This window comes from Falco punctatus (genome assembly GCF_963210335.1).
Source record: "Falco punctatus genome assembly, chromosome: 9".
NCBI lineage: Eukaryota > Metazoa > Chordata > Aves > Falconiformes > Falconidae > Falco > Falco punctatus.
The window spans coordinates 7,529,492-7,553,957 of record NC_137589.1 but is presented as its reverse complement, the minus strand read 5'-3'; the positions used below and the strand labels follow the sequence as shown (position 1 = coordinate 7,553,957).

At 47.2% G+C, this 24,466-nt stretch overlaps 1 protein-coding gene across 2 annotated transcripts; it reads left to right on the top strand.

Moving 5' to 3' along the window:
* The first annotated feature begins 12,277 nt into the window (after positions 1 to 12,277).
* ZNF503 (zinc finger protein 503) lies at positions 12,278 to 23,000 on the top strand. 2 transcript variants are annotated; one of them, XM_080403235.1, is made up of 3 exons: positions 12,278 to 13,269; positions 13,365 to 17,393; positions 18,554 to 23,000. In XM_080403235.1, exons 2-3 carry the CDS (start codon positions 17,085 to 17,087, stop codon positions 20,072 to 20,074), a joined length of 1,830 nt encoding a protein of 609 aa, XP_080259361.1. In that variant the 5' UTR covers positions 12,278 to 13,269; positions 13,365 to 17,084; the 3' UTR covers positions 20,075 to 23,000. The 2 variants fall into 2 exon arrangements, with proteins under 2 accessions (XP_080259361.1, XP_080259360.1); XM_080403234.1 differs by having other exon boundaries at positions 12,278 to 17,393.
* The last annotated feature ends 1,466 nt before the right edge of the window (positions 23,001 to 24,466 follow it).

The following is a 24,466-nucleotide window of genomic DNA, read 5'->3' as shown; positions in this document are numbered from 1 at the left end:
CAGAAAAGCAAAGACCAAAACATTCATCAACAACAGAACGGGTAAGTGAGCAACAAGAAGACGTGACAAGCCCACTGAAAGATTTTGGAGATTCTGTTTTAAACTTAACAACTGCTTACATTAATATCTATATTTTCATCATATGGGTCCATAAACTGACACATTGAAAATAATATTTCCAAAGCTTTATCTACAAGGATATTTTATTAGTGTTCAGCTTCTTGTAGTGAGTGGAAATGCATGTTAATTCCCTTCTACTTTTACTGTTTCAAATTGTATTCACTATACAGTATTATAATTTGCCTTTCAGTGGAAAAATTATAAGTAAATGTGTTTGTAAAAATTGTTCATAATGATCAGTCCTTAGTGCTATTTATACTGGTTATTTTAAAATATAAAGAAAGTCATACCTAACATTTCTAAAGTGTCATTCACCTGCAAATTTCATGACATTTTACATATATTAATCAATTAAGCCCTACTATACCCATCTCAATTAGGCATTAATATCCCAATTTTACAGTTAGTTACACTGAGGATAGCTTGAAAGGTTAGCTGTCTTGCTAATACCACTCAGGAATGGGGATAAAACCCAAGAATGACAATCACTTCCCTGTGTGTAATGAAAAATGAAAAGCCTTTTCCCTCTTGTGGAATGGAAAATTTAAAAATAAAAGGCAAAATTAATGGACAAAAGTTTGGGCTTTTACAAAACTTTTATCTTTGCTTGTCAAACAAACTATTGCCTTACAAACTTCTTGGAGAGAGGTGAATACATATGATCAAGAGATTTCTACAAGAAGTTCCACAAGCTGTGGTCCTGTAGACCGAAGTAAAAACAGTGGCACAGAAGTATAGCCCATACTAGCCTTACCTCTCCCATCTCCCAAGCCAGCCTAAATATCCTGAAAGGAACAGAACTTCAGCTTTGTACCACTTGGAAAGGTTTTTTTCAGCTGGTTCCCTCAGAGCAGGTCCACGCCAATTTTATGCTTGTTTGAACAGTGACAATTAAGGTATCCAATTAATATAACCATATAATGTAATATCACATCAATACTATCAAACTTGCCAGTCTAATGCTGCTAGAAAATAATTTTATTTCAATTTTCTATTTTGATTTTAATACATATAATAGAGAAAGGTCATCCTGTTTATCCTGTTTCTGAAATATTACAGTCTGTCACTAATTATAAAATGGGAAACCAATGTGTTTCCAGGTGTACATGGTAAACATAACCCATCTTAGTAACCACAACTGCATAACTTTTCTGTATGCTTTCAGTACTAATATCTAGAATTAAAAATCTACTGTTTTACAAGCCAGTTCCTATTAGTACCTTACATTATAGTAATTTATTGCTTTTAGTCCTCTGGCTTGATACAGAAAGCACTACAGGTTTCTCATTTTGTAGCAGGCTTCTGTATGTTCTGTGCAGGTAAAGAAAAAAAAAGCTACTATGCTATGTGGTGCTACCTTGTTTTATAGTACCACTCCTCTCAGAGGGGTCAGTGACAAATTACGGTCTATTGACATTCATTCTGTTGCAGATTTTGCACCAAATGAGGCAGGGATCACACAGAGGTGATACCATTTGATCTTCATGTTCTATCATCAAGACTGACATCATGTCCATGAACTAAACAACAGAACCAAGATTGCAGAGGCAACCTCCATTCTGCCACTTCATTTTTTTCCACGCCTGACCTAGCATGCTTAACATTCTTTTAATTTAGAGTCATAATGATTGTCATTGAGGTTCTGAGCTAGATACTTAGAGTACATCTATAATGTCCCTGTATCAGGGAGAAAACTCTAGCTCCCAGTCCTATATACGTAGATGGGCTGATCTCCAAACTGGCTCCGCACCTGCCCCTTACCAGCTCCCCACACAGGCTGTTCTAGTACTCTGCATATACTGTAATCACTTAATCAATGCTTTGTGTCCAACATGACCTCTCAGGTATGCTGCTCTGTAAAAGCAATATGACCCAATGTATCAGTTAACTAATTAGTGACAGTGCCCAGTGTTCCAGAAACCTGTTAGAGGACACCTGGAAGCTGGCCATAACGCTGTGGTGTCTGGCAGCCCCAGCTCTTTCAGGAGGGGAAAATCAGTATGGCACAGAGGAAGTCTGTAACGTTGGTTTTCTGCCCCTGCATAGTCTGTATCACCTAGAGGTTTCTAAGGTCATGCAGACTGTCATTCACCCAATATGATGCTCCCACCTCGTTCTTTTAATCGCATGATCGGGAAAAGACATCAACCTATGGTCTTGCTGGCCTACACTGATTACTACAGAAGTGGTGAAGAACATGTCCAGTTATACTGAGAAGCTTTATCTTGGGACAGATGAGCACCATCTTTTCCCAAGTGAATTCTAACCAAGGAATTCCAATACTACCATATCCAAAAAGCTAGAAATGAAGCTGCATTATGTCTAGAAACTACACACCAGGAAAAGCAATTGGTGACCTTCCCATCTGAGTGAACGGACCATCCATGTTACTGAAGGGGATGCAGGAACTTGCTGAGGCTTATGTTTTCTGGGTTAGGGTGGCAGCATCAGAAGAGAAATGTGATATTATGCCTTAGTGAGCCAGCACTGTGACTGATACACAAAGCTGAGGGGAAAGCATGAGAGGGGTGCTAGACAGCTTAATAACCTGAATTGTTGCTACCTGTGGTTGTTATGTCCAGGAATACACATGAGGAATAAACAGGATTTATCTTCCCAGCCTGTGTGGCACCACTTTGAAAATGGTGCTATGAAATTTCGTACAGGTGGGGAAGGAGCTAGTGGGAACACAAATGTGAACAGCCGCATGCAGATGGTTGTCAGAGTGAGTTTAGGTTGTGAGCATCCTGCGCACTGATGATACCACATGTACAATACTGCTTGCTGAGATTGTGTGCCCTGCTCTCGGCTGCTAGTGAGCTAAGATGCATCACTGTTGGCGTACAGGCATATATGGTAGTCAATACTATGGTTAAAAGTAAGTCAGAAGGCTAAAAAAGTAAAGGCTGCATTGCAGTCAGATTTCTATGATCTGGTACAAGACATAAAATGTGTCATGTGTGTCTGATGGCACTAAGGGCACATACGAATCTCCAAGGCCTTCTGAATATAATTGGTATATCTCATATGGGCAGAGGAAATGAAACCCAGCATGGGTCTACGTTGTCCCAGTGCAGCAGCCAATGAAGTGAACCGCCTGCTAAATCAGCCCCAAAGTTTCTTTTGGCAGGAAAGAATCTATTTGTTCCAGGTGGAAGACTAAAAGTGAGCGATGTACACAAGTGGGGCACTGAGAGCATCTTAAACTGACAGGGTGGGTACACCTTTGATAGGTTTGGCACACCTCAAAGTCACGGTAGAAGCTGAAGAAAAGATTTTTACCAGCTCCCACCATGACAGTTCACCCTCCACCACAGCAGTCACAGTAGATTCAACACCACTGCAGCCCACAATGTGCCTGAGCTATGTTCCTTCCCTCACTTGATACATTTGTTCTCTCTGCAAATCTCTGCCATTTAAGGATTCTCCATTGTTAGGGGAAACCCAGTTCCTCTCCAACTCCTTGGCACCTCACAAGTCACATACAGGGGTCAGGGGAAGGCCCCTTTACTTTGTAATCAACAAAAAATGTGATTAGTTTTACTGTTTGACTTGAAGCAAGCAAAAGAGCTTAATTGTTTTTATATACGTGTCTATAATGCAAGACACTTTCAGTGTTTCATGTAGAATAAAAGCACTCAAGTTAGTTCACCAATTTGCATAAGTCATTTAAGTTATCCTAAAAAGGTATTATGACCAAAAGGTTATTATTAGAAACCAACACCAATTGAAAACACTACCTACTGAAAAGTGGTTTTGTCTATTTTTATAATAAATTATCCAAACATTGTTCCTCATCCATTACTGACAATAATACCTGAGTGACACGCATTATGCATTAAATATTTTTATAATAATTCAGAACTATTTATATTAAACAGTGATAGAAGATATTCACTTAAGATTAAAAAATGTTAAAGTTGATAGTGTACAGTACATATCAGAATATCATAGATTAGATTATGATGGATATCTTCAGGCAATTTTATTTTGTACGGAATGGAAAGGTGGAACGCTAAGCATTTTTAATCCAAAAAAATCAGCTCACGATTTGACCTAAACTGATAAAAGTTGAGAAGTTCATATCTGAACTTGTCACCTAAAGGTGAACTAAAAATCTTTAGCAGTAAAGGGCAAAGAACCAAAATCAGCCACATAGTATATAAGCAGAGGTAGAAGATTCATATAACTTTACATTTAGAAAGTGAAACATGGAGCCAGTAGCCACTGGCTACTGTACCAAAGTCTGTATCAAAGATGTTCCAACACTCTAGCTGTTAGGTAATCTGTGAGATGAATTAGTGGGTATCCCTATCACAGAAGTCCAGTCACGCAACTGGTATTTTTGCAGAATCAACAGAGAGGATATGAATGAACTGTTCTCTAATTATTCTGGCAAGGCAAAGGAGGGCATTCTGCACTTCATTCTCTGGTGTCATCAGTTTGATGTCTTTATAACTGTTAAATTAATTTTTCTGTACTTCAGGAGTCTGTTTCAGTTCTTAATCTTATAAGGATGAAATTCACCCTGCCTTACAAGGTCTCAGAAAGCCCCCAGTGTAACAGATCCATTGATATTCTAGTGCCCACGCTGAGGACAGATAACTGGAAAAATCTGTGGGTGCTGCAGATCATTTTTTTTGCTGGGACACTTCACAATATTCCACAAGAAAGCATACTGAGGCCTTCTGGGAAGACGTAAGGGCACTACTGATAAACATTTGATCTCTCCAGAGACGTGCAGCCAAGACTGTGTGAAAGATGCCAAACCATCTTTAGCCCAACACTCCTCCAAAAGGGAATACTTTTTTTGTGTGTGTATATACTACAAACATAAATATACCCTACCCAGGGTTGGGTATTTTGGCATCCCATGATTATTTACTGTTCACTGTAAAAATGTTACTGCTTTCATTACTCCAGAATAAATATATAAATAGAACTACAATCCTGCCACAGGAAAGAACCGTATTTCCTTTCAACTTTCTTCTTGGTTACACCAGGTTGCTCACCCAGAACTCGACTGAACTACTCTTATCGTTTGCTGCTACTGCTGCACATAACAGGATTTTCACACTATCCAAGTCACAGAAGTTTCAAATGTCGACCCAAAAAATCAAGGTCTGCTTACCTCCACACCCACAATAGAACCCCATAGAAACTTTTTCTCATTGTCTTCATTACACAAATGACTTTAAGAGACATTCTGAAAGAAGCAGGGGGTTCTGGCCAAGAATAGCTCTTACCTCCACTGTAAAGAGCCCATTACAGATCCATGGTTATTTATATGAGTGCTGTAATTAGAAATATGCCCTTTAAAAAAAATCCTATCTACTCTGCGTCGTTTTCATGATGACTAACCAAGAATGGCATCAGGTTCTTATTTTTCCTCCTTTGGTTGATTAGTATTATTTGTTATTAACAATAACAGATATAAATGGATACCAACAGTCCAACCAACGGTCCAGGAAAAGTGAAGCATCTTTTAAAATTAGGTTGTAATGTTTACTGCTTTTCTTGAATGTTATAATTTGAGTCCAGCCATTCCTCTTTCTTATTAACATACTTTGATATTAAATACCCACGATACATATGAAGGCATCCTACTCAAATTTGTTTTTTCCCATTGAGATCATGTTAAAAATGTGGGAATGAGACAATGGGTGATTATGGAACCAAAATAGCTGCTTACTACAGTGCAGTTCTGTTCATACAGAAGTAAATGAGAAAATTTTGCCTTTCAATCTACAAAGAGAAGATGCAAGCCCTAACTGAAGTAGCCACAACACTATTATATTATCTCTGTCTTAGAGCTATTCAACCGAAGAATACTCTTATACAGTGTTAATAAATTACATTTCAGAAATGGCATTTTGCTAATTGATTTTACCCTTGTATATTAATAACATTCAAACAAGACTACCAAAGCTATATAATAATACCATTTGTACCTTTGTCATACTAGCATGGAGATTATTCACGATTTCAAGGTCACAGGTAAAAACACCATATTGTATAAAACCAGAGAAAACACTAAGAACACTAACTTCAAAAATTATAGAAATACATGGCAGCTACTAATTCAAAGGACCAAATATATGTCATCATTACATGCATATGTTGTATTACGTCATTTCATAAATTTGAAAATCAGTGGAGGAATAAGAAACCTTGAAGCATGTTTGTTTCTGGTGACCGAGTAATGCAAACTGCAGAACTTGCAGCAGCACCAGCATGTTTAATTCTGACAAGAGATCATGGCAACATATACAGGAATGGGATGATCCTCTTGATTTGACTAAGCTATTATATAGCAAGACACTGCATAATGTTGCATAATCACTTTCCTATAGGGAATGTGAGATTAAGTCCTTGTATTTTCATACCATGGTAATGCATTAAAGCATTTACTATCTTATCTTCATTAAAACTCTTTGTAATTGACAACTAAATACCAGGACCGCATTTTACAGATACAGAGCCACACAATGAAGTTGCACACTGTTAATGGTAAACCTGGAAATGCAACTTACGAGTTGCTAACTCTGTCTGGTCTGTGTTCTTCTGTGGCCACAATTTAATAAGTTTACTTGAACAGACTGCTTATTTACTGTAAGGACTTGTGACCTTGGCCAGGCTCCTGTTGCCTTTAATCTCTACTTCTGACACTAAATGTAGTACATTTGTCAGAGTTGGGAGTACCTGTATGAAGCTGGTCAGGGAAAAAAACCTCTTCAGACCCATATGTTTCCACCTGCTTTGTCATCCATGGAGGACATGAACTTCCTGTGAATGAAACAGAAAAAGAAGAAATAAATATGGGGGGTTTAAATAGGAAAGAAATTACATAAAAGGTAACTCTCTGCATACTTAATGAAAAATAAAAATTGCAATTAGATGAAGCAGAGTGTGTGCTTAGTTGTTTCTTGTTCTCAGTCTGCTTCAAATCCTTTAACATTCTGGGGAACTGGCAGCCTTTGCAAAAGGACTAGTTTTAGTTCCCTTAAAAATGTATCTTCATTAAGGCAGATAATTATCACAGGGAAACTTTCACAATGCAACATTTACTTTTTTGTTGTTGTTGATTTCCACGCAACTTATATTCCAAAATTTGCTGGAAGAAACAGCAAATATGCAAGAACCACACAAGAAAGTACATTGAAATTTGAAGAACAAGTTTTCATTGTTCAGTCCTTCCTCAGGTATTGAGAGTAGTGCCCAAGAAGAAATGCTGCTACAGACACTTGTTTGGCTGATGCCTTCTGACTTTTTTCCTTTTTTTGTAACACAGGAAAATTTGTGAGCAGAGTTTGTATCATCACTTCATAAGTAACCCTCTTTCTTTTGACCCTCTCCTTTCCTTTCTTAAATCTTATAGGATTTAAAACTCATCACGTGATTTTTTTTAGATTCTTTTCCCTCTCAGCTCACTTGGTGGCTCACTCAATTTTGTCTCACTAGACCACAGGGTGGAAGTGGCTATGTGCGTACTTTTAAGTTAAACTTTTATTTCCTAATATTTGGCACGTTTTCTTCCTCTTCTTTTCTCTCTTTACCTCCAGGTAAGCCACATAGCACCACAGTGAGCAAAGAGGTGAGATTCCAGTTGAAATGGTATAATGCTGAAAATTAAATTTACACACAAGTGTTCAGAGCCTGGGTCATAGCTGGGTCACTCCTCTGAGTGGGAGGCAATCCAGCAAGGAGCACTGGATAATGATTTCTCTATGCTGAGGTCTCTTTCATGAAATATAGCACAAAGCTCTACCTTGATATCTGAATCTAATCTGATTCAATGTGTATAATTATTGGGATTTGTTGCATGGTAGTAAGGGGTCGTATTATTTTTGTTACATGTTATACTCTCTCCTGTTCCTTTCAACCTAACAGCACCCAGAAATAAGCTTTCTAGTACCTGAACCCTCACCCAAAGATAGTGGTTTAGATAAGGGCTGGCTGGCTGAGGCTTTTTACAGAATACAGCATATTGTGTAGAGATTGGGGGGTGGGGGGGGAGGTGTGGAGGAATGTAGGCGGGTGAATTATTTTTTTTCTTGTTTCTCAAACAAAGAAGGGTGTTCATCTTGGATGTTTCTACACGGTCACCTACGGCCAAGGCTATTCTTTCTTAGCCATATTTATCCACTGTTCATTTGCACCCAGGTATAGCTATCACACACCCCTTCATAACCTTGAGAGGAGCCATTCTATAACGGCTTCCGAGTGGGTTCCATCTTGAGATGGTAGGAAGTGCCTGCAGAACATCTCTGCCCACATACAAGTAACCAGGACCTCACAGGAGGAGGCACAGGCTCACCTAAGCAATTCAAGCTGGTTGGATGTGCTTTGCGAAACACCTGTGAGTCTTAAAAACACAATGACATCAGAAGATAAAACAGCCTGCACCTTTATTTCATGCTGCGCCAGCCATCCCTCTCCTGCGTATCACATCGCCAATGATTTTGCACTCTACCTGCAAGGTTTCCTGCTGCTAGATGACAATCCTGCAGACAGCCACAGGCTGACAACCACGGCACCGAGAGAGCGTCTGTCAGGGCCATTTTGCATGAAGCACACGCAGCTCCTACCCAGCGAAGCCCTAATGTGTTGATTTACAGAGTCCTCTTGGCTGACACGGGAAAATGAGTCTGGTCATGGTTGATTTAACATTTTATGGGCAAAGAGTCAGTCTGCTATAGTAAGTTTGGACTAGTGCAAACATTTTACACATTTACACACAAGTCCACAGGAAAAAAATATTCAAGATACTAAGTGGTTTTGATGCTCACAACGCTCGAGCTCTGTTGAAAATAGCATACGTTCCAATTAAATAACTACACGGGCATACGCTGCAGGCCTGACCCTCGGGCTGACTTAGCGGCTCCCGGGCTGCAGGCACGGCCGCCCCAGGCCGGAGGAGCTCGGTCAGAGTGCGGGGCGGGCTGCGGCGCCCGGGGCTCCCCGTGAGGGAACACGGCGCCCCGCCGGCACGTCCTGCCCGCCGAGCGCCAACCCCGCCGCGGGCACCCACCCGCGGCAGCCCCCGCCCGCGGCACTTACTGGGGGCCGGGCACGGCGCCCCCTCCCTGCCGGCCGCCGCGGCAGGGGGCGGGCGCAGCCGACGGGCGGAGCGGAGCCAGGCGGGGCCCCGCCCGCCCCGGCGGAAGTGTCGGCGGCCGTGAGGCTGCCCGGCGGCTCTGGGCGGCAGCACAGGCACCGGTACCGGCACCGCGACGGGTCCGCTGCGGGCGTTGCTGCTCGGTCCTCCCCGCCGCGAGGGTGGGGTGGGTTTCTCCGTAATTACCTAAAACAACCCAGCAGCGGAGCGGCCGCCTCAGCCGCGCTGCCGCTGGTCGGTGCGCCTGAACCGAGCCCCCCGCCTAAGTGGGCAGGTAACATCGCGCCGTGCCCGGCAGAGAGGGCAGCTCCGCCGCCGGGACGGCGACCGCCGCCTGCCCCGTGCTACCGGTGGGCGCCGGGCGGCGGGGAGAGGCGGTGGGTTGCTTCGCCCGCGGCTGTTTCCCGGGAGCAGCCGCGGGGCACGGGCTCGTCTCCGGCCGCTGCGAAGGGGAGAGGGCGAGCAGGGCCGGGAGCGGCGGCGGCACCGCGCCGGGGGAGCGCCGCCCCGGCGGGCGGCCCTGCCCGGCCTCGGGGCACCGAGCCGCCTCCCGCCGGCCCCGCTCCCGCCCGGGCACCCGCGCTCCCTCCGGGACGTGCGCTGCTGGACGGAAAATAAATAAATAAATAAATAACGCCTGTCAAATTTACCTCCGGGTAGTTCATCGCCCGAAAAGAGAGGATGGAAGCGCCTGTGCCTGCGTGGGGGGTGCCAGGAGAAAGATGAGTGTTTCTTTCATTAACCTAATGGTAATTGCAAAAAGACTCCCTTTTTGTCAGCTTCACCTAATCAAAACCGAATATCTGTATGTGGCACTGACAAAATCAGTAAAACTTCACCTTCGACTTTATTGATCTGAACAGACAGGCAGAGTTTTCTATGGTGTTCAATTTAGGGAATTAAAAAAAATCACTCCGCTAACAGCATTTGGTACATTTCTAACCCATATGTCACCTCAGTGCTTTAAATAATTATATTTGCATGCAGGGAGTGATTCATAAATATGTCAGGATTGTGAAATATAGGCAGGCATTTCAAACTTTCTATTTAAAAAACATGAATTATGGCCACGAAAAATGTGTTCCCATTTAAGGGTGATACGAAGTATTTGGTGTCTAGTACGGAGGCCCATCCATCATATAGACAATAAAGAGAGTTTTTGCCTGACGTTGGAAATTTATGGTTGCCCTTCTCTGCCCTAATAACTCAAGCATTGTGTCAGCCTGTGACAGCCTTTGCAGAAAAACAGCAACCCTGTTATCAATCAAAAAGCCCTTTTACATTTTTAGCAAAACTCTGATCATCCAGACACCCTTTTAATGTATATATTACATCATTATAGATCATTCTGCACTTTTACTGCAACTCAACAAAATGATCCATCACTTCAGGACAGTCCTGATGAACGCTGATGTAAATTATTTGCACGTCGCTAGTACAGTACAAAATGAAAAATGTACTTTAGGTGGAATTAATTTTAGGGTATAAAAAGCTAAAGATGAAAGCAGTGGGGATTAGAGGAGACCTAAATGCATCATTAGGGATGACTGAAAACAAGCTAATAGTTATTAAAATTAAGATTATTTTAACCTTCTCGAATCGTGGACCTAGACTATTTTCAGAGGATAACTAAGATACGTCGCGTGCTTCTCCCTGCCTCTACCCCCCGCCCAAACGTAGCTGTCTTGTAATTGCGTCAAGGATTATCGTTCATTTGTCATTTGGGTGTTTAGATAAGGTTAATTACTGGGGTTCCAACGCCTTTTCCAGCCATATCCTTTAAACTTTTCCTCGTATCTCAAAAGACGCCGTTCCTCACGCTGCTGAAGATGCATCTGGTTGATCTGCTCAGTTTTCACGACAAAGTTGTCAATAAACACTCTCTACGTTTGGGATCCAAGCGATGAAGCTAAAGATCGCCTCCGTTTGTGTGCCACAGTTAATTTCTGAAGGATTACTGTAACCAAATATGTGCTTAGTTGGTATAATTCTCTCCCGTAGCCTCCGGGCTTTCGCAGAAGATAAACACAGAGATGCCTTTATGATTGCTGAGATTCAATGATCAGACCAAGGTGTTACAGAAACTAAAAGACTCTATTTTTTTTCGCTCTTAAAATCTAGTCAGCAGATACCAGTTCGAGTACGTGCGTACGAATTACGAAACGTGTTAACTTGCTTTGGGCTCGATCATTTTAATCGTAGTACATTTAATAACGTGAAATGGCACCAAAAAGCTCCATGCACTTAACAGGAAACATACCCAGCCTTTCCCGTGTCATCACACTCGTTTGACTTGCTCTCTCTCTCGCCCTAGAGAAAGTTACCTTCAGGCTTATTTCAAATAAAAGCTGTTTGCATAAGAAACACCTTAAACATAAAAGACAACAGTTTTAGAAAATAGTTGTTGGTGAAAGGGTTTCAACACAGGGCTAAAAATTTTCACACTCATACGTGAAACAATGTCAATAGGGAAATCTATCAAAGGGCTTAAAAGAGAAAGGTTATGGGTTTGGGTTTGTTGGTTTGTTTGGTTTTTTGTTTTTTTTTACTAGTGCATTAATCTCTTCCTTATCTAAGCGTAACAAAAGGGACAAAATTAGACAAACCCATTCGAAAACATTTTAGGACAAAAATGTGTTTCCGAAAGCAGTAAGCAAGCAAACAAACAAACAGACAAAGTGGTTTTCTGCTTTTTTAGTGAAAATACCACTGACGACTAAAATTCACATTCACTTAAACATGACTATTATTTTGAAGGTGGCTCTAAAATTATCACAGCTTATAAAACGATTACCTACCTCTCATGCAGAGTAAAATATATATTGCTTATATATCTTAGGAAAGTAATTACAATCATAAGGGTAAATATTTTCAAGTACTATGCAAACAGGGGGAGGTTTGGAAATCTTACTTTCTGTTGGCCAGCATTCAAACTATTTGCTTTAATATCATTCTGGAAGAAATACCCCACACCTCTGCCGGATACCTGGGCAGATGCATCAGCTATTATCTGAGCACATGCAGTCTCATATTAAAAAAAAAAAAAAAAAAAAAAAAAAAAAAAGTGCCTCTTCCCAAATGTACGAATTCGTGGTGTGGTATTTTTGATAACTCATCAAATCTCTTATCCGAATTAGTATCATTCGGGAGGAGGGGGGGGGGGGGGGGGGGGCGGGGGGAGGAGGAATAATAACAAAAATAAAAGGAGATGCACCGTTTACAAAAACCCATTGCAGTGCGTATCTTAATAAAAGCCTTGGGGTAGATAGTGAAACGCAAGCACCACCAAAGCAAATAAATTTGACGCACAGGATGGACAGACAGGTAGCTGAATTTTACACATGGAAATATAGCCCAGACACAACTCAGCAACTATGTTTCTGTTAATTAAAAGCTTAACCTTGTTCCAAACGATAGAAAAGAGAGGGGGTGGAAAGAAAAAAAAAATGCTAAAGGGCCTGTAGGGTTGTTGCTGTTCAGCTTAAAAGACTAAACGCCCTTTTCCAACATGATCTACAGAAGCTGACACTTAAATGGCAAGAGAGCAAGCTCGCAGAGCAGGCACACTGGTGCCGAGGTTTCTGCAGTTCCCTCTCCCGAGGGAAAAATAGTCAGTCCGGGTTTTTTGGCTGATCCTGACCAGGGTTTGCAGCTCGCCAGCCTGACCTGTCAAGCGGATTATTTTAGAGGGAGATTAATAGGGGAGGCGGGCTGCAATAATAATCGTTTTGTTTGATGTGACAACTTTGATAGGCGTTGATTTACTTACAAACTGATAGGCTTTTAATTGAGCGCCTCCATCCAGCTTGAGATGAAAGGAAAACCGCATTGAAAAGCTGCCCGAGTGCCCTCGAGCCTCAATACTGATTAGCCATCTCGACAGTGAATAGTTCAAGGCATTTTCAAACTTTTTTTCCTCTCTCGCTCTCCTCTCCTCCTCAAATATCTGCCAGCCCACTCCTTTTTAAGAGAAAATAAATCATTTCCATTGTGTGCAAATAAAATCGACTTGACATGCTTGCCAATAGCTGGTAGGTAAAGGAAAGTGTGGAGTGGCACTTGTTAATTAATTCCTCCTTTGCTCTCCTTTTTTTTTTTTTTTTTTAATTACCGTTTTCCTTTGTAGGAGGAGGAAGACGGGTTCCAACCCTCAGGTTTTGGGCTTTTTCAAAAAAGGAGAATAAAAGCGACAGCCACCAAAACTTCAACAAGACTACACAAGTAAATGCCAAACGGCAAACCGTCTGCCCGGACTCATTAAACAAGGATCCCTCGCGAAGGTAACGAGCAGGACCGAATCCCTCCTCTTCGGCTCCAGAAAGGAAAGCAGTCCGCAGCAGCCAAAACAAAAACTACGCACCGCTTTCAAGCCGCAGCCCCGCCGCCCGCCCGATCCTACGCGTGTACATCCCAACTCCGAGACCCTCGCTGGGAATCGTTTTCTGCCTGTGTTCAGCGCAGTGAACAAGCTCTCATAGCTCAGAAATGCTCTGGAGGGGGCAAAGGGGAGGGGATGTCTTGGGGCTGATTTTTTTACAAGCTTCTACATAAAAACTTTACAGTACTGAGTGTGACTTAAATCTCATTTCAAAGGCTTGGGGGGTGGGGGTGGGGGTGTGTGGAAGAGAACAAAAAGCTATCCTCTGAAGTTACTAATTAAATTACCCTCTGCTGCTTCTACCTCAGCCAGAAAGATCGGGGTTCGTGCTCTTACCCCCTCCTTCCCCCCGTTTTTCCCGTCGGTGCGCTGCCTGTTTTACACATGTACCGGGTATCGCCTTCGCTTCCCTGGCTTACAAGTAAAACAACCCCTTCCCGAAATCACCCTCACTTCTACAAGAGAGAGGGAAAGGAAAATGGGGAGGGGGGAGCCTTCCCACAGCTGACTCTACCTTAAGACAATTAATCTTTAGTCTTTCACCCTGGGAGGCAGGATAAATACAACGAGAAAACAGATAGGAGTCTCCCCGGTCCTGTAAGGAAAACAGCTGTTCCAAGCACTTTAATGCAAATGAACACAAATGAAGGTTTCAGCTTTTTTTTTTTTTTTTTTTTTTTTTTTTTCCCTTCCAGAGTTTTACTGCACTCCATTTATCAATTGGACTTGACAACAAAAGAAAGAACTGGGGGAAAACCTGGGGCAGATTCAAGTCACTTCCACTCTATATAAAAGGGGGGGGGGGGGGAGGGAAGAGGGGGTTCCTTGAGGGCAAGTTGTGGGTCTTCTCAGTCCTATTGCAATATCGGGTTTTATGCAAGATTTCTTTCTCTACCCCCCCCCCTCCCCCTTTTAATTATCACGGTCTTTTAAGATGACCGCGGTGATTGCTAAAGGAAAGTACGTTTATGACTTTCCACTGAGAAGTTGTGGCAATAATCCCTATGCTTTCAGGGGAAAATACAGAAATTTAAAAGTTTGTTAAAATTAATTGTGTCTTTAGATGAGTTCCACGTATTTACCCTACTCTGTACACTATATTAAAAGAGTAAAGTGGTTTTAATAAAAGACAGCAGATATACTTACTTGGCTGCAGGATTTAAAGGGTACCGGTTTACGGGGCGGGGGCGCGGGGGCAGATACCTAGGAAAACCTGCCTTATATCTACATCATAAGAAGAGCAGATCATTAAAGGCTGACACATCTGTTCAGGGACTGGGGGAGATCGGTGTTTCAAGGAAAGAAAAAGGACTTGGTTCAGCAGATATAAACGCGAGAAAGTGAAAGTCCTTCCTCTCGCCCACCCCTTCCAGTATCAGCGCCTGTTCTGGTCGGAGTCCAGGTCAGGAATTGGACGCGACCCCTAAAGCACTTGCCTTGTTCTTCACTTGTCAAACGTGTTTTATCTCTAAGTGACCTTTTTGTTAATGTTGTAGATTGTGTGGGCCACCATGTCAGATCCGGAAACAAAAGTAAAAGATTGATTAACACATTTTGCCTGTGAAAAAATGTTACGGGATGAAGAGGTGGGGGGATAGTGGGATGCAAAGTACAAAGAGAAAAGAAAAAGGCGATCCAGGGAGCGACAGAAGGGCTGCGGACTCCGCTCGGGGCATCCGCCGGCACGGCAACACCGGGGCTGAGGGCAGAGGACTCGGTACGCTTCGGGAGTGCACAGACACAAAGCAGGAAGTATATAACGCCCGGGTGGATACCGTGTGCATGCCCACGAGGTTCTCCACACAGCTTAGCTGAAATCAAACACGTAAATGGCGAACAGATACTCTCGGTAAGGCGAGGGGCCGCCTCCCCAGGCCCTTGGTGCCGGCGACCGGGCCAGCCGGGCGGCTGCAGAGACGAAGGGCTCTTCTTCGAAAAGGACGAGGAGGGAAAGGGAAGAGGAGCCCGGCAGCCCTACCCGGCCCCGCACCGCGCTGCTCTGCGCGGACGCGGATGGCGCAGGGCAGCGTGGTGCGGGGTCGGGGAAGGCTACCGGGTGCTGGCACACAAATAAGAGTTTACTCGAAGGATTTATTCCATAAATTGAATGGCTTTTCCTCCCGAGGAGCCCGTCTCTCCCTCTGTTTTCCTCCCCCCCCCCCCCTTCCCCCTTCAAGTCACACCAGGCTTGTAATCAGCAACAAAAGCTGACATAAATCAAGGGCGGATTGACAGGGGCTGACAAATAACTGATTGATTGCGGTTGGGGAGCACTGACAATTGACGGCGGGGCGGAGAGACCCGAAAGGCGGCGGCGGGCGGTGCGTGACAGCCCCGCGTGTGACGACCGGCCTCCCCCAATGCCGCGGCGCTCCCCGCGCCGCCGCAAGCCGCGCCGCAGCGCCCCAGCTCCCGCCCGCCGCGGGCGGCGACGTGCAGACCAGCGCTCTGCAGGTTCTCGTCCGAGCCTGCCCCCGCGTTGTGAGGCGGGAGGGGCGGGAAAAGCGCCTCGTGCCCTTCTTCGGGTGCTGGAGGGGAGGCGGCGGCGGCGCTGTCCCGGCGGGCTTGCCCCGTGGGGCGGGGGGGAGCGCGGACTGGGCCTCTAAGCGCCGTGCGTGGCGGACAGACGGCGGCAGGCCGTGCTCGGAGCAGCGTGAGTGCGGCGGGCCGCGCTTGGGGCGGACAGGGGGTGGCGGGGCACCGCAGCCGGCCCCCCCCCCGCCCCCGGCAGGCGCGGCGCCCCTAGCCCCCCGGCCGCCCCCGCTGCCGCCGGGCTCTCCGCGCCGGCTGCGGAGGGCGAAAAACGTTCGCAGCGCGTGATGTGAAACACAGAATTAACGCCCAGCCCGTCCTAGAAGCGAAAACAAGGAAGGAGGGGAGGGGAGAGGAAAGGCGGACAAGAAAGGGAAGGGGAAAGAAAAAAAAAAAAAAGAGCGAGAGACCATTAAAAACAGAGAAAAAAAGCCCCAGAAAAGGGAACGTCACATCCCCTTGACCCTCCAATCACCTCGGGGTCCCATTTGATTGGAAGGCGGCAAAGGCTTTAATCTCAGACTAATTCAGCTGCTTTTGAAGTGAGTTTCTTTGCCAGATCCCGGGCTGGATGGGCAGCGGCTCGCATCACAGCTGAGCGGCGGAGGCGAGCGCTCCGCGCCGCGCCAGCCGGGAGAGCCGAGAGCGGCCGAGGGGGACCGCGGCACACGCTCGCAGCCCCCACCCCCGCCCCCAGCACAGCCCAAGGATTACTCGGCTTTTTTTTCCTCCTCTTTCTCGCCGGCCGGCTCCCCCTTTTCCCCCCCCCTCCCCACCCACGCCCTCCCCGCCAGAGAGAGACACGGGACATTTTATGTTTGTTTTCCTGCTCGGGGGGCGTGTGGCTTTTTTCCCTCCTCGCCCACAGAAAGAGAGCGAGCGTTTCCGAGTGCGAGCGGCGCCACTTGCCCCAGTTTTCATGCGAGGTTTTGGGTCATGATCACATCGCCCTCGCTTTCTGCTATAAGAAGTAGTAAGCGAAGCAGCAGCCTCAGCGAGCCCGGAGGCAGCCCCCGCCGCAGCCGCAGCGCCGCCGACCTCGCCGGGCCGAACGGGCACGCTGGGAATAACGGCAGCAGCGCCGCCGCCAAGCCCTGCTTCCACGCCGTCCCCCCCTCGGACCCGCTACGCCAAGCCAACCGCCTTCCCATCAAAGTCCTGAAAATGCTCACGGCGCGGACTGGACACATTTTACACCCCGAATACCTGCAGCCTTTACCCTCCACGCCCGTCAGCCCCATCGAGGTAAGGACCTCGGAGCCGGCCCCGGCCCCCGGCTCCTTCTCCCCTCCCTGCCCGGGCGCCCGCTGTGCATGGCGGCTCCGCCAGCCTCCCTCGGCGCTTCCCTGCGCTTTGAAATGCATTTACACCAGGAAAAGGGCTGCTTTTGATCTAGAGTTAGTGCGAGGAGCCCCTCCTGCTTATTGTTTCCATCTTTATGGGAGAATTTCCAATTCCTGTGCAAATTAACTTTGTATTTTTGCTCTTTTTAGCCTTTTTTTTTTTTTTTTTTTTTTGAGAGGAGGGGTGGGTGGAAGGAAACGAGCCGCTCCGGGGTCACGATCCGGCCGCGCAACTAACCAGCGCTCGGAGTACCAAACAACCTTGCTCTTGCAGGGAGCGTTGCCTGTTTGTTTTCTGGTGTGGTTTTTTTTTTTTTTTTTTTGAGGGGGGGGGATGGGGGGAGCCGCGGAGAGGGACAGGCTGAAGCGTGGGTGCGGCAGAATAACTACTTCAGCTCCCCGACCGTTCCCTTGCAAGTGCCGACGCGCGTTTGTACTTCGGGGGCCCTATGCGTCCCTTTTCTCCTCTGCCGAGGGTGTCGGTCCCCCTCTGCGTGGCTCCTCGCTGCTTGCGGGACCGAAACTCGAAACGGAGCGGGTGGTGGGAAGGGTGGGTCTGTGGGAATGAATGCTTTCACGAAGGTCCCTGCGGAGCGAGGACCCCCCTCTCCCCGGAGCCCGGCTCGCAGGCTAACTCGGACTCTGTTTATAAATAGTGTCAGCAGTCAGGGCGCAGAAATGCTGCAGTCGCTGTAGTTCGCGGGCGGGTTTGCGCGCCTGCACGGCCGGAGCGGCAGGGAAGCGAGCGGCGAGGCGCCCAGCGCGGCGCCGCCCGGGGAGCTGGGGGTGCTTGAGGCGGCCGCGATGGGCTCGCAGCGGTCCGAAAATCTCCAACCCTTTTTAAAGGCTTTCTGGAAAATGGTGCATGCAGGGGAGGGGGCTGTCAGGGTGATGAATGCGCACAAAATTGTTCGTTACTTCCAGGCTGTTCTCTGCAAAAACGTATGGGACAAGTGTCCTAGGTGCGCCTCGGGTTTATTTTTTGTCTTTTCTTTTCCTTTTCTTTTCTTTCTTAGACCCCAATTAAACCTCTGTCTTTGTGTGTCCTTCTGATTTCCGCAGCTGGACGCGAAGAAGAGTCCGCTGGCCCTTTTGGCACAAACTTGCTCGCAGATAGGAAAGCCGGACCCGTCCCCTTCCTCCAAACTCTCCTCGGTCACCTCCAATGGCTCCGGAGGCGACAAGGACTCCAAGTCGGGCCCCTTGAAGCTCAGTGACATCGGCGTGGAGGACAAGTCGAGCTTCAAGCCGTACTCCAAGCCGGGCGCGGAGAAGAAGGAGCCGGGGGCGGCGGGCTGCGCGGGCGCCCCCGCCGCGGGGGTCGCGGCCGGGGAGAAGTCGGGATTCCGGGTGCCGAGCGCCACCTGCCAGCCGTTCACCCCAAGGACAGGCAGCCCCAACTCCAGCGCCTCCGCCTGCTCGCCGGGGCTGCTGCCGGCCGAGGGCAAAGGCGGGGAGGACAAGAAGGACGCGGAGGGCTGCGGAAAGAGCGGCAGCTCCGGCTCGGAGGGAGGCCCGGGCACCACCAGCATCAGCCACAGCCGGATTAGCGTGAGCTGTGCCGGGATTAACGTGGAGGTCAACCAGCACCAGGAGAGCACGCCGGGCTCCAAGCCCATCGCCTCGGACTCCGCCTCCTCCTGCAGCAGCACCACCGCCACCTCCTCCACCTCCGTCCTGGGCTCCGGCCTCGTGGCCCCTGTGTCCCCTTACAAGCCAGGCCAGACCGTCTTCCCCCTGCCCCCAGCGGGCATGAGCTACCCAGGGACGCTGGCTGGAGCCTACGCCGGCTACCCGCCCCAGTTCCTGCCGCACGGAGTGGCGCTGGACCCCACCAAATCCTCCAGCCTGGTGGGGGCCCAGCTGGCCGCCGCCAGCAGCCTGGGCTGCAGCAAGCCGGCGGGGTCAAGCCCGCTGGCGGGCGCGTCGCCGCCGTCGGTGATGACGGCGAGCCTGTGCCGAGACCCGTACTGCCTGAGCTACCACTGCGCCAGCCACCTGGCCGGCGCCGCCGGCGCCTCCTGCGCCCACGACCAGGCCCTCAAGTCCGGATACCCCCTCGTCTACCCCACCCACCCTTTGCACAGCGTCCACTCCTCGCTGACCGGCGCCACACCGCCCTCACTGGCCGGCCACCCTTTGTACCCCTACGGCTTCATGCTCCCCAACGACCCCCAGCCACACATCTGCAACTGGGTGTCAGCCAACGGACCCTGCGACAAGCGCTTTGCCACCTCGGAGGAGCTGCTTAGCCACTTGCGGACCCATACTGCCTTCCCGGGCACCGATAAACTCCTCTCCAGCTACCCCAGCTCCTCGTCGCTGGCCAGCGCGGCGGCCGCGGCCATGGCATGCCACATGCACATTCCCACGACGGGCGCCCCGGGCAGCCCGGGCACGCTGGCCCTGCGCAGCCCACACCACGCGCTGGGACTCGGCAGCCGCTACCACCCCTACTCCAAGAGCCCCCTGCCCACCCCCGGGGCCCCCGTGCCCGTGCCCGCCGCCACCGGACCCTACTACTCCCCTTACGCACTCTATGGGCAGAGACTCACCACAGCCTCAGCCCTGGGGTACCAGTGAGTGCAGGCAGCTGGGCTTTGACACACAACACAACACAGAGTCTAGCGGTGAGGGAAGGAAGCCCTGCGAAACTTTATAAAAGTTGGAAAGAAAAAAAAAAAATCAGACTTTTTATAAAATAGTGTTCATTTGAGGACTGGATCCATGAGCACTGTATTTATTTATGTTAGCTTCAAGCGGGACAACGAATCATAAAGTGCATTACTTAACTGAGCTCAATAGGTAAAAGTGGAACACTCATTGTAGAATATAAATAAAAAGATAGAGGTCTTCTCTTTAATGTTACTTTAAAATTGCTATGATTGTATTGTACGTTCTTATTTAATGTCTCATTGAAACAAAAAAATTTACATGCATGTTTGTTACTAAAAAACAACTCGCAATTTGTCAGTTATAATTTCAAATTGCAATTATTTTTAAGGTGTATACCCTTGAAAGAGAATTGGTATTTTTTTGTATGTATTCTGGAAGAAAAACAAAAACAATTCTATTCCAAAAACCTCATTTGCCTTATTTTGTTCTTTAAAAGGAACACTTAACTATTTTTAATTTTTAAGTCCACCCTGTAAAAAGGGTTAAGTAAGGTTTACGTCATGTACTAAAATAGACAATGTATCGCTTTAAAGATTAAAATTCCGTATATTTGATGTATTAAAAGGGTTTACTTTTTTTTTTTAAATTACAATTTGATTCTGTTAGAAAAGCTGAGTAGGTCTTGGATGGAGGCGACTGCTAATTTCTCCTTAAGCGTTTATTCAATTTTAATTAAAAATAAAAAAAACCCCAAAAGTTTTTTTATTGTAACCCCAGGGCTCTCCAAAAAAAAAAAAAAAAAAAAGCAGATGGGAGTATTTTTTTTTTCCTTCAGTAGAATTCGTAGGCACAAAATAGGAATACTGAGAATCGGTAACATCTTTCACTTTCCTAAGGAAAATTAACTTTAAATTTTTTACTGTGAAAACCTGTTTTTTAAAACTGGGTTTCAATTAAAAGACTTCTTTCTTTAGAAAGAAACGGGGAAGGCAAGACTTATTTGTAAAGGAATAAGAAGATTATCTGAAAGCTTTTTTTTTTTTTTTTTTACGGTGTAATGCATAACTATTCGTCTTTTTTCTAAATGAGAAGTTCAGAAGCAATTAGGGAAGCGCTGTTTGATCTCATCCAGTTATTTTCAATTTCTTTCTTCAGTTTGTACCGCAGCACAAGTGATCATCACGTTACCAAAAAAAAAAAAAGACAAGAAAAAAAATCGGACAGCTCTGAGAACTCATTTTCTTTTAAAAAAGAAGGGAAGGCGGGGGGGGGGGGGGAAAGTCCATCCGTTATTTGGTCCGAGTTTGCTCTTTACTGAAGTGCAGTGCCAAACCCGACGTGATGCCGAGACGGGCTGCCCCTGCCTGCGCCGCGCCTCTGCCTCCCCAGCCCGGGCTCCCCAGGGCCGCCGCCCGGCTCCGGCTCGTCGTCCTGCACTCAGGTAGGAGCGGGGGCCGCGACGGGGAAGCCAGAGCAGCTACCGAAACTGCGGAACGAACCGTTGCCGCCGAGACGGTCGGAAAAAGCCATCCACAAGTCCGTAAGGCAACGCCAGCGAAGGGCTTCGCTCCCGCGGTCTAGCAGGCGCTTGCCGGGAGCGGCTCAGGCGGAGCCGGGTACCTGCTGCCCCTCGGCCAGCCCCGCTCCCCCCGCCCGGGCTGCCCTCGCCCCGGCCCCGCCGCGGCGCGCTGGCAGGGGGAAAAGTTGCAAGCGGCGGCTTTGCTTGACAAATCACTGGGGTTTCTCCCTCGTTCTTTATCCCCCACAATATAATTACTGTTCAAAGTTTCCCGTGGTGCCCAGATGCTAATTAGTCTAATACATTTACTCCAGATAATTGGTGGAAGTTAGCGTTAATGTGCAAAGGAGAGAAAAGCAGCAAGCTAATGAAGCTGCGGCGCTCGGCCGGCCGGGCCGGCACCCGGCGCGACGCGTCTATCGGGGCCGGGCCGGGCCCAGGGCGCACACGGGGCCGGCGGGTGCTGGGCCGCGCTGCCGCTCTTGGAGGACGCCGCTCCGCAAGCGGCACGGGAAAGGCTTTGTGCTTTTCACCAAATGAGGGTTTGGGTTCCCCCCCTAAAATGGGAAAGGGACCATTGCGTGTCGCTGCTTTAGGGAATGTAAAATGAGCTCTTGTTATGAGCTGATGAGGTAGAGAACGGGAGGGGAGGGCAGTGCTGTTAGCAGCACTGAATAAACTTTACTAATAAGATAGGAAGCGGATACAAACGCAGCAAGTAATCGAAAAAAGGGCTTTGCGGGTCGGGGGCGGGGGTGATGGCGGTGGAGGATCCATCCAGCGAGCCCGAGGAAGGCCGCCCAGGCTCGCAGCCCTCTCCCCAGCTGCACGCCCCCCGCCCTCTCCCGCAGCCCGGCCAGCCTGCCTTCCCCGCTTCGCTATTCTAACTACCCTTAATTTGAGGAAAATTACATTTCAGGCTCCATCTGGGTGCGCAAGCAACTATTACAGATTTGCCGCGATTAAAAAACAACAGCACGGCACACGCTCCTCTTCTGTCCGCGTATTTTGTCATTACGGATTTCTAACAGCTGCAGCTCAGCCGTCGCGAGCTGCACCCCACCAGCAATCAGGTGTCGCAGGGACTGTTTTGAAAAGAACGCGAGAGGCTTTCTGTGTCCTGGAGCCCAACTGCACTTCTGCGGATTTCAGCTCTGAAAAGTTACACGCACAAAGATTTCCGATGCAAGGGATGAAATGAACGCTGCACGTTATTATTACTGTTTTGCTCAGATACCATCCCCGAGATTAATGAAAAATTAAAATATCTTATTTTATATGTAGAGTGGTGGTAAGGAGGTCTATCTTCCAGGCTTGTTAAGTATTTGACCTGGCAAGTGTCACCTAGGATTTTGATAATAATCTAGGAAATTTACTCTTCCCCCCCCCCCCCCCCCCCCCCCCAACAGAGATTGACTTATGGACGTTAATGTTTTTAGGTAAAAGGACTGCATTTGTTATTTCCACCCCTCCTCCCCTCCCTGTTCTTACTAACTGGATGGGTTGTGGAGTTGACAGCAGCCGCTGGTCCATGCCACCGAACTAAAATAATTTCACAGTGAAAAACCAGCTCGAAAGGACAAGCAACAGAAGGGCAAACCCTATCAAAACCCGAAACTCTGATCAATCTGACCAGAGTCAGGCATACATTAGTTTAAATTAAACAGTTTCGTCTTTCTCACAAATCTTTTTTGAACATTAAAGATAAACTCATGTAATATTTAAATCAACTCTTGTCAAACGCTAAGTGCAACTGAAGAACCAAAACAAAAATTAATGCGTTTCCATCCCCTCTCAAAGGCTTACTCTGGATGCTACTTCGACAAAATACTTCTGATAAGCAACGCTTAGAAAAGAAGGGTTCTGTTTATCTTATCTATGGGGAAATGTAATTAAGCTACTTTTATGAAACAATAAAACACTAGGCTCCGCAGACAGCAAAGGAGTTTCTGTAATATATCTGAGCCTATATGGGTATATGTATCTTGGCTTATGCTTACAAGTCCACACCAGACACATACATACATGTTTTCTTGCCTGATTTTAGAGCGCAAAATGTATGCTAGAGCTAAAGCACAGGGATGCCTCGATGACGAGAAGATACTCCTCAGTGACAAGAGGCTCCATGTTCTAAGACTGGAACCCGCTGCCCATCCACTACCCCTGAAGCTGCTGCCTTCAGCGCAACCAGCAAGGTACACACACGGCAGTGGCTGACCCTCCTCTCTCATCCGAGGTTTGCAATGAACTAACCACATCCACAATCGAAATCACCCAGGCAAGGGGAGTCCTGAAAGGCCCAAGCTTTCCAGAACAAAAGCAAACGTGCATTCCTATTCTGTAAAAACACTGATCAAACTTCAATCTTTCAGATTTAGAAAAGACTGAGAGAAATGCTGCCTTGCTTTAATACTGTTGGCTCTCACTACAGGCTTTCAGTAGAGCGCCGTTTGGTTTGGGGTTTTTTGTTTGGTTGGTTTTTTTGTTGTTTTGTGTAGGTTGGCTGTGGGGTTTTTTTGGGGGGTGGGGGGCGAGGGCGGGTGGGTTGCTTCCTTTTTTTTTTTTTTTTAAATGGAACGAATCTAAAGTTGGAAAAATCGCTGGAGTTACCAGCGTCAAATCTCCTGTCCATCCAGATTTTGTGTATAATCTCAGACAATTCCAACCCCTAGGTAAGACCCCCACCACACAATTCTCTCCACCCTGAAGCGCAGCCCGCATTGCTTCACCAACAGACCTGCGGCAGGCAAGCGATCAGTCCTGATCGGAGGTGTCTAATCCCTGCTAGATCTCCGTCAGCTCTGTCCTAGGAAATTCGGGGCAGATTGCCTTTTTTTGTT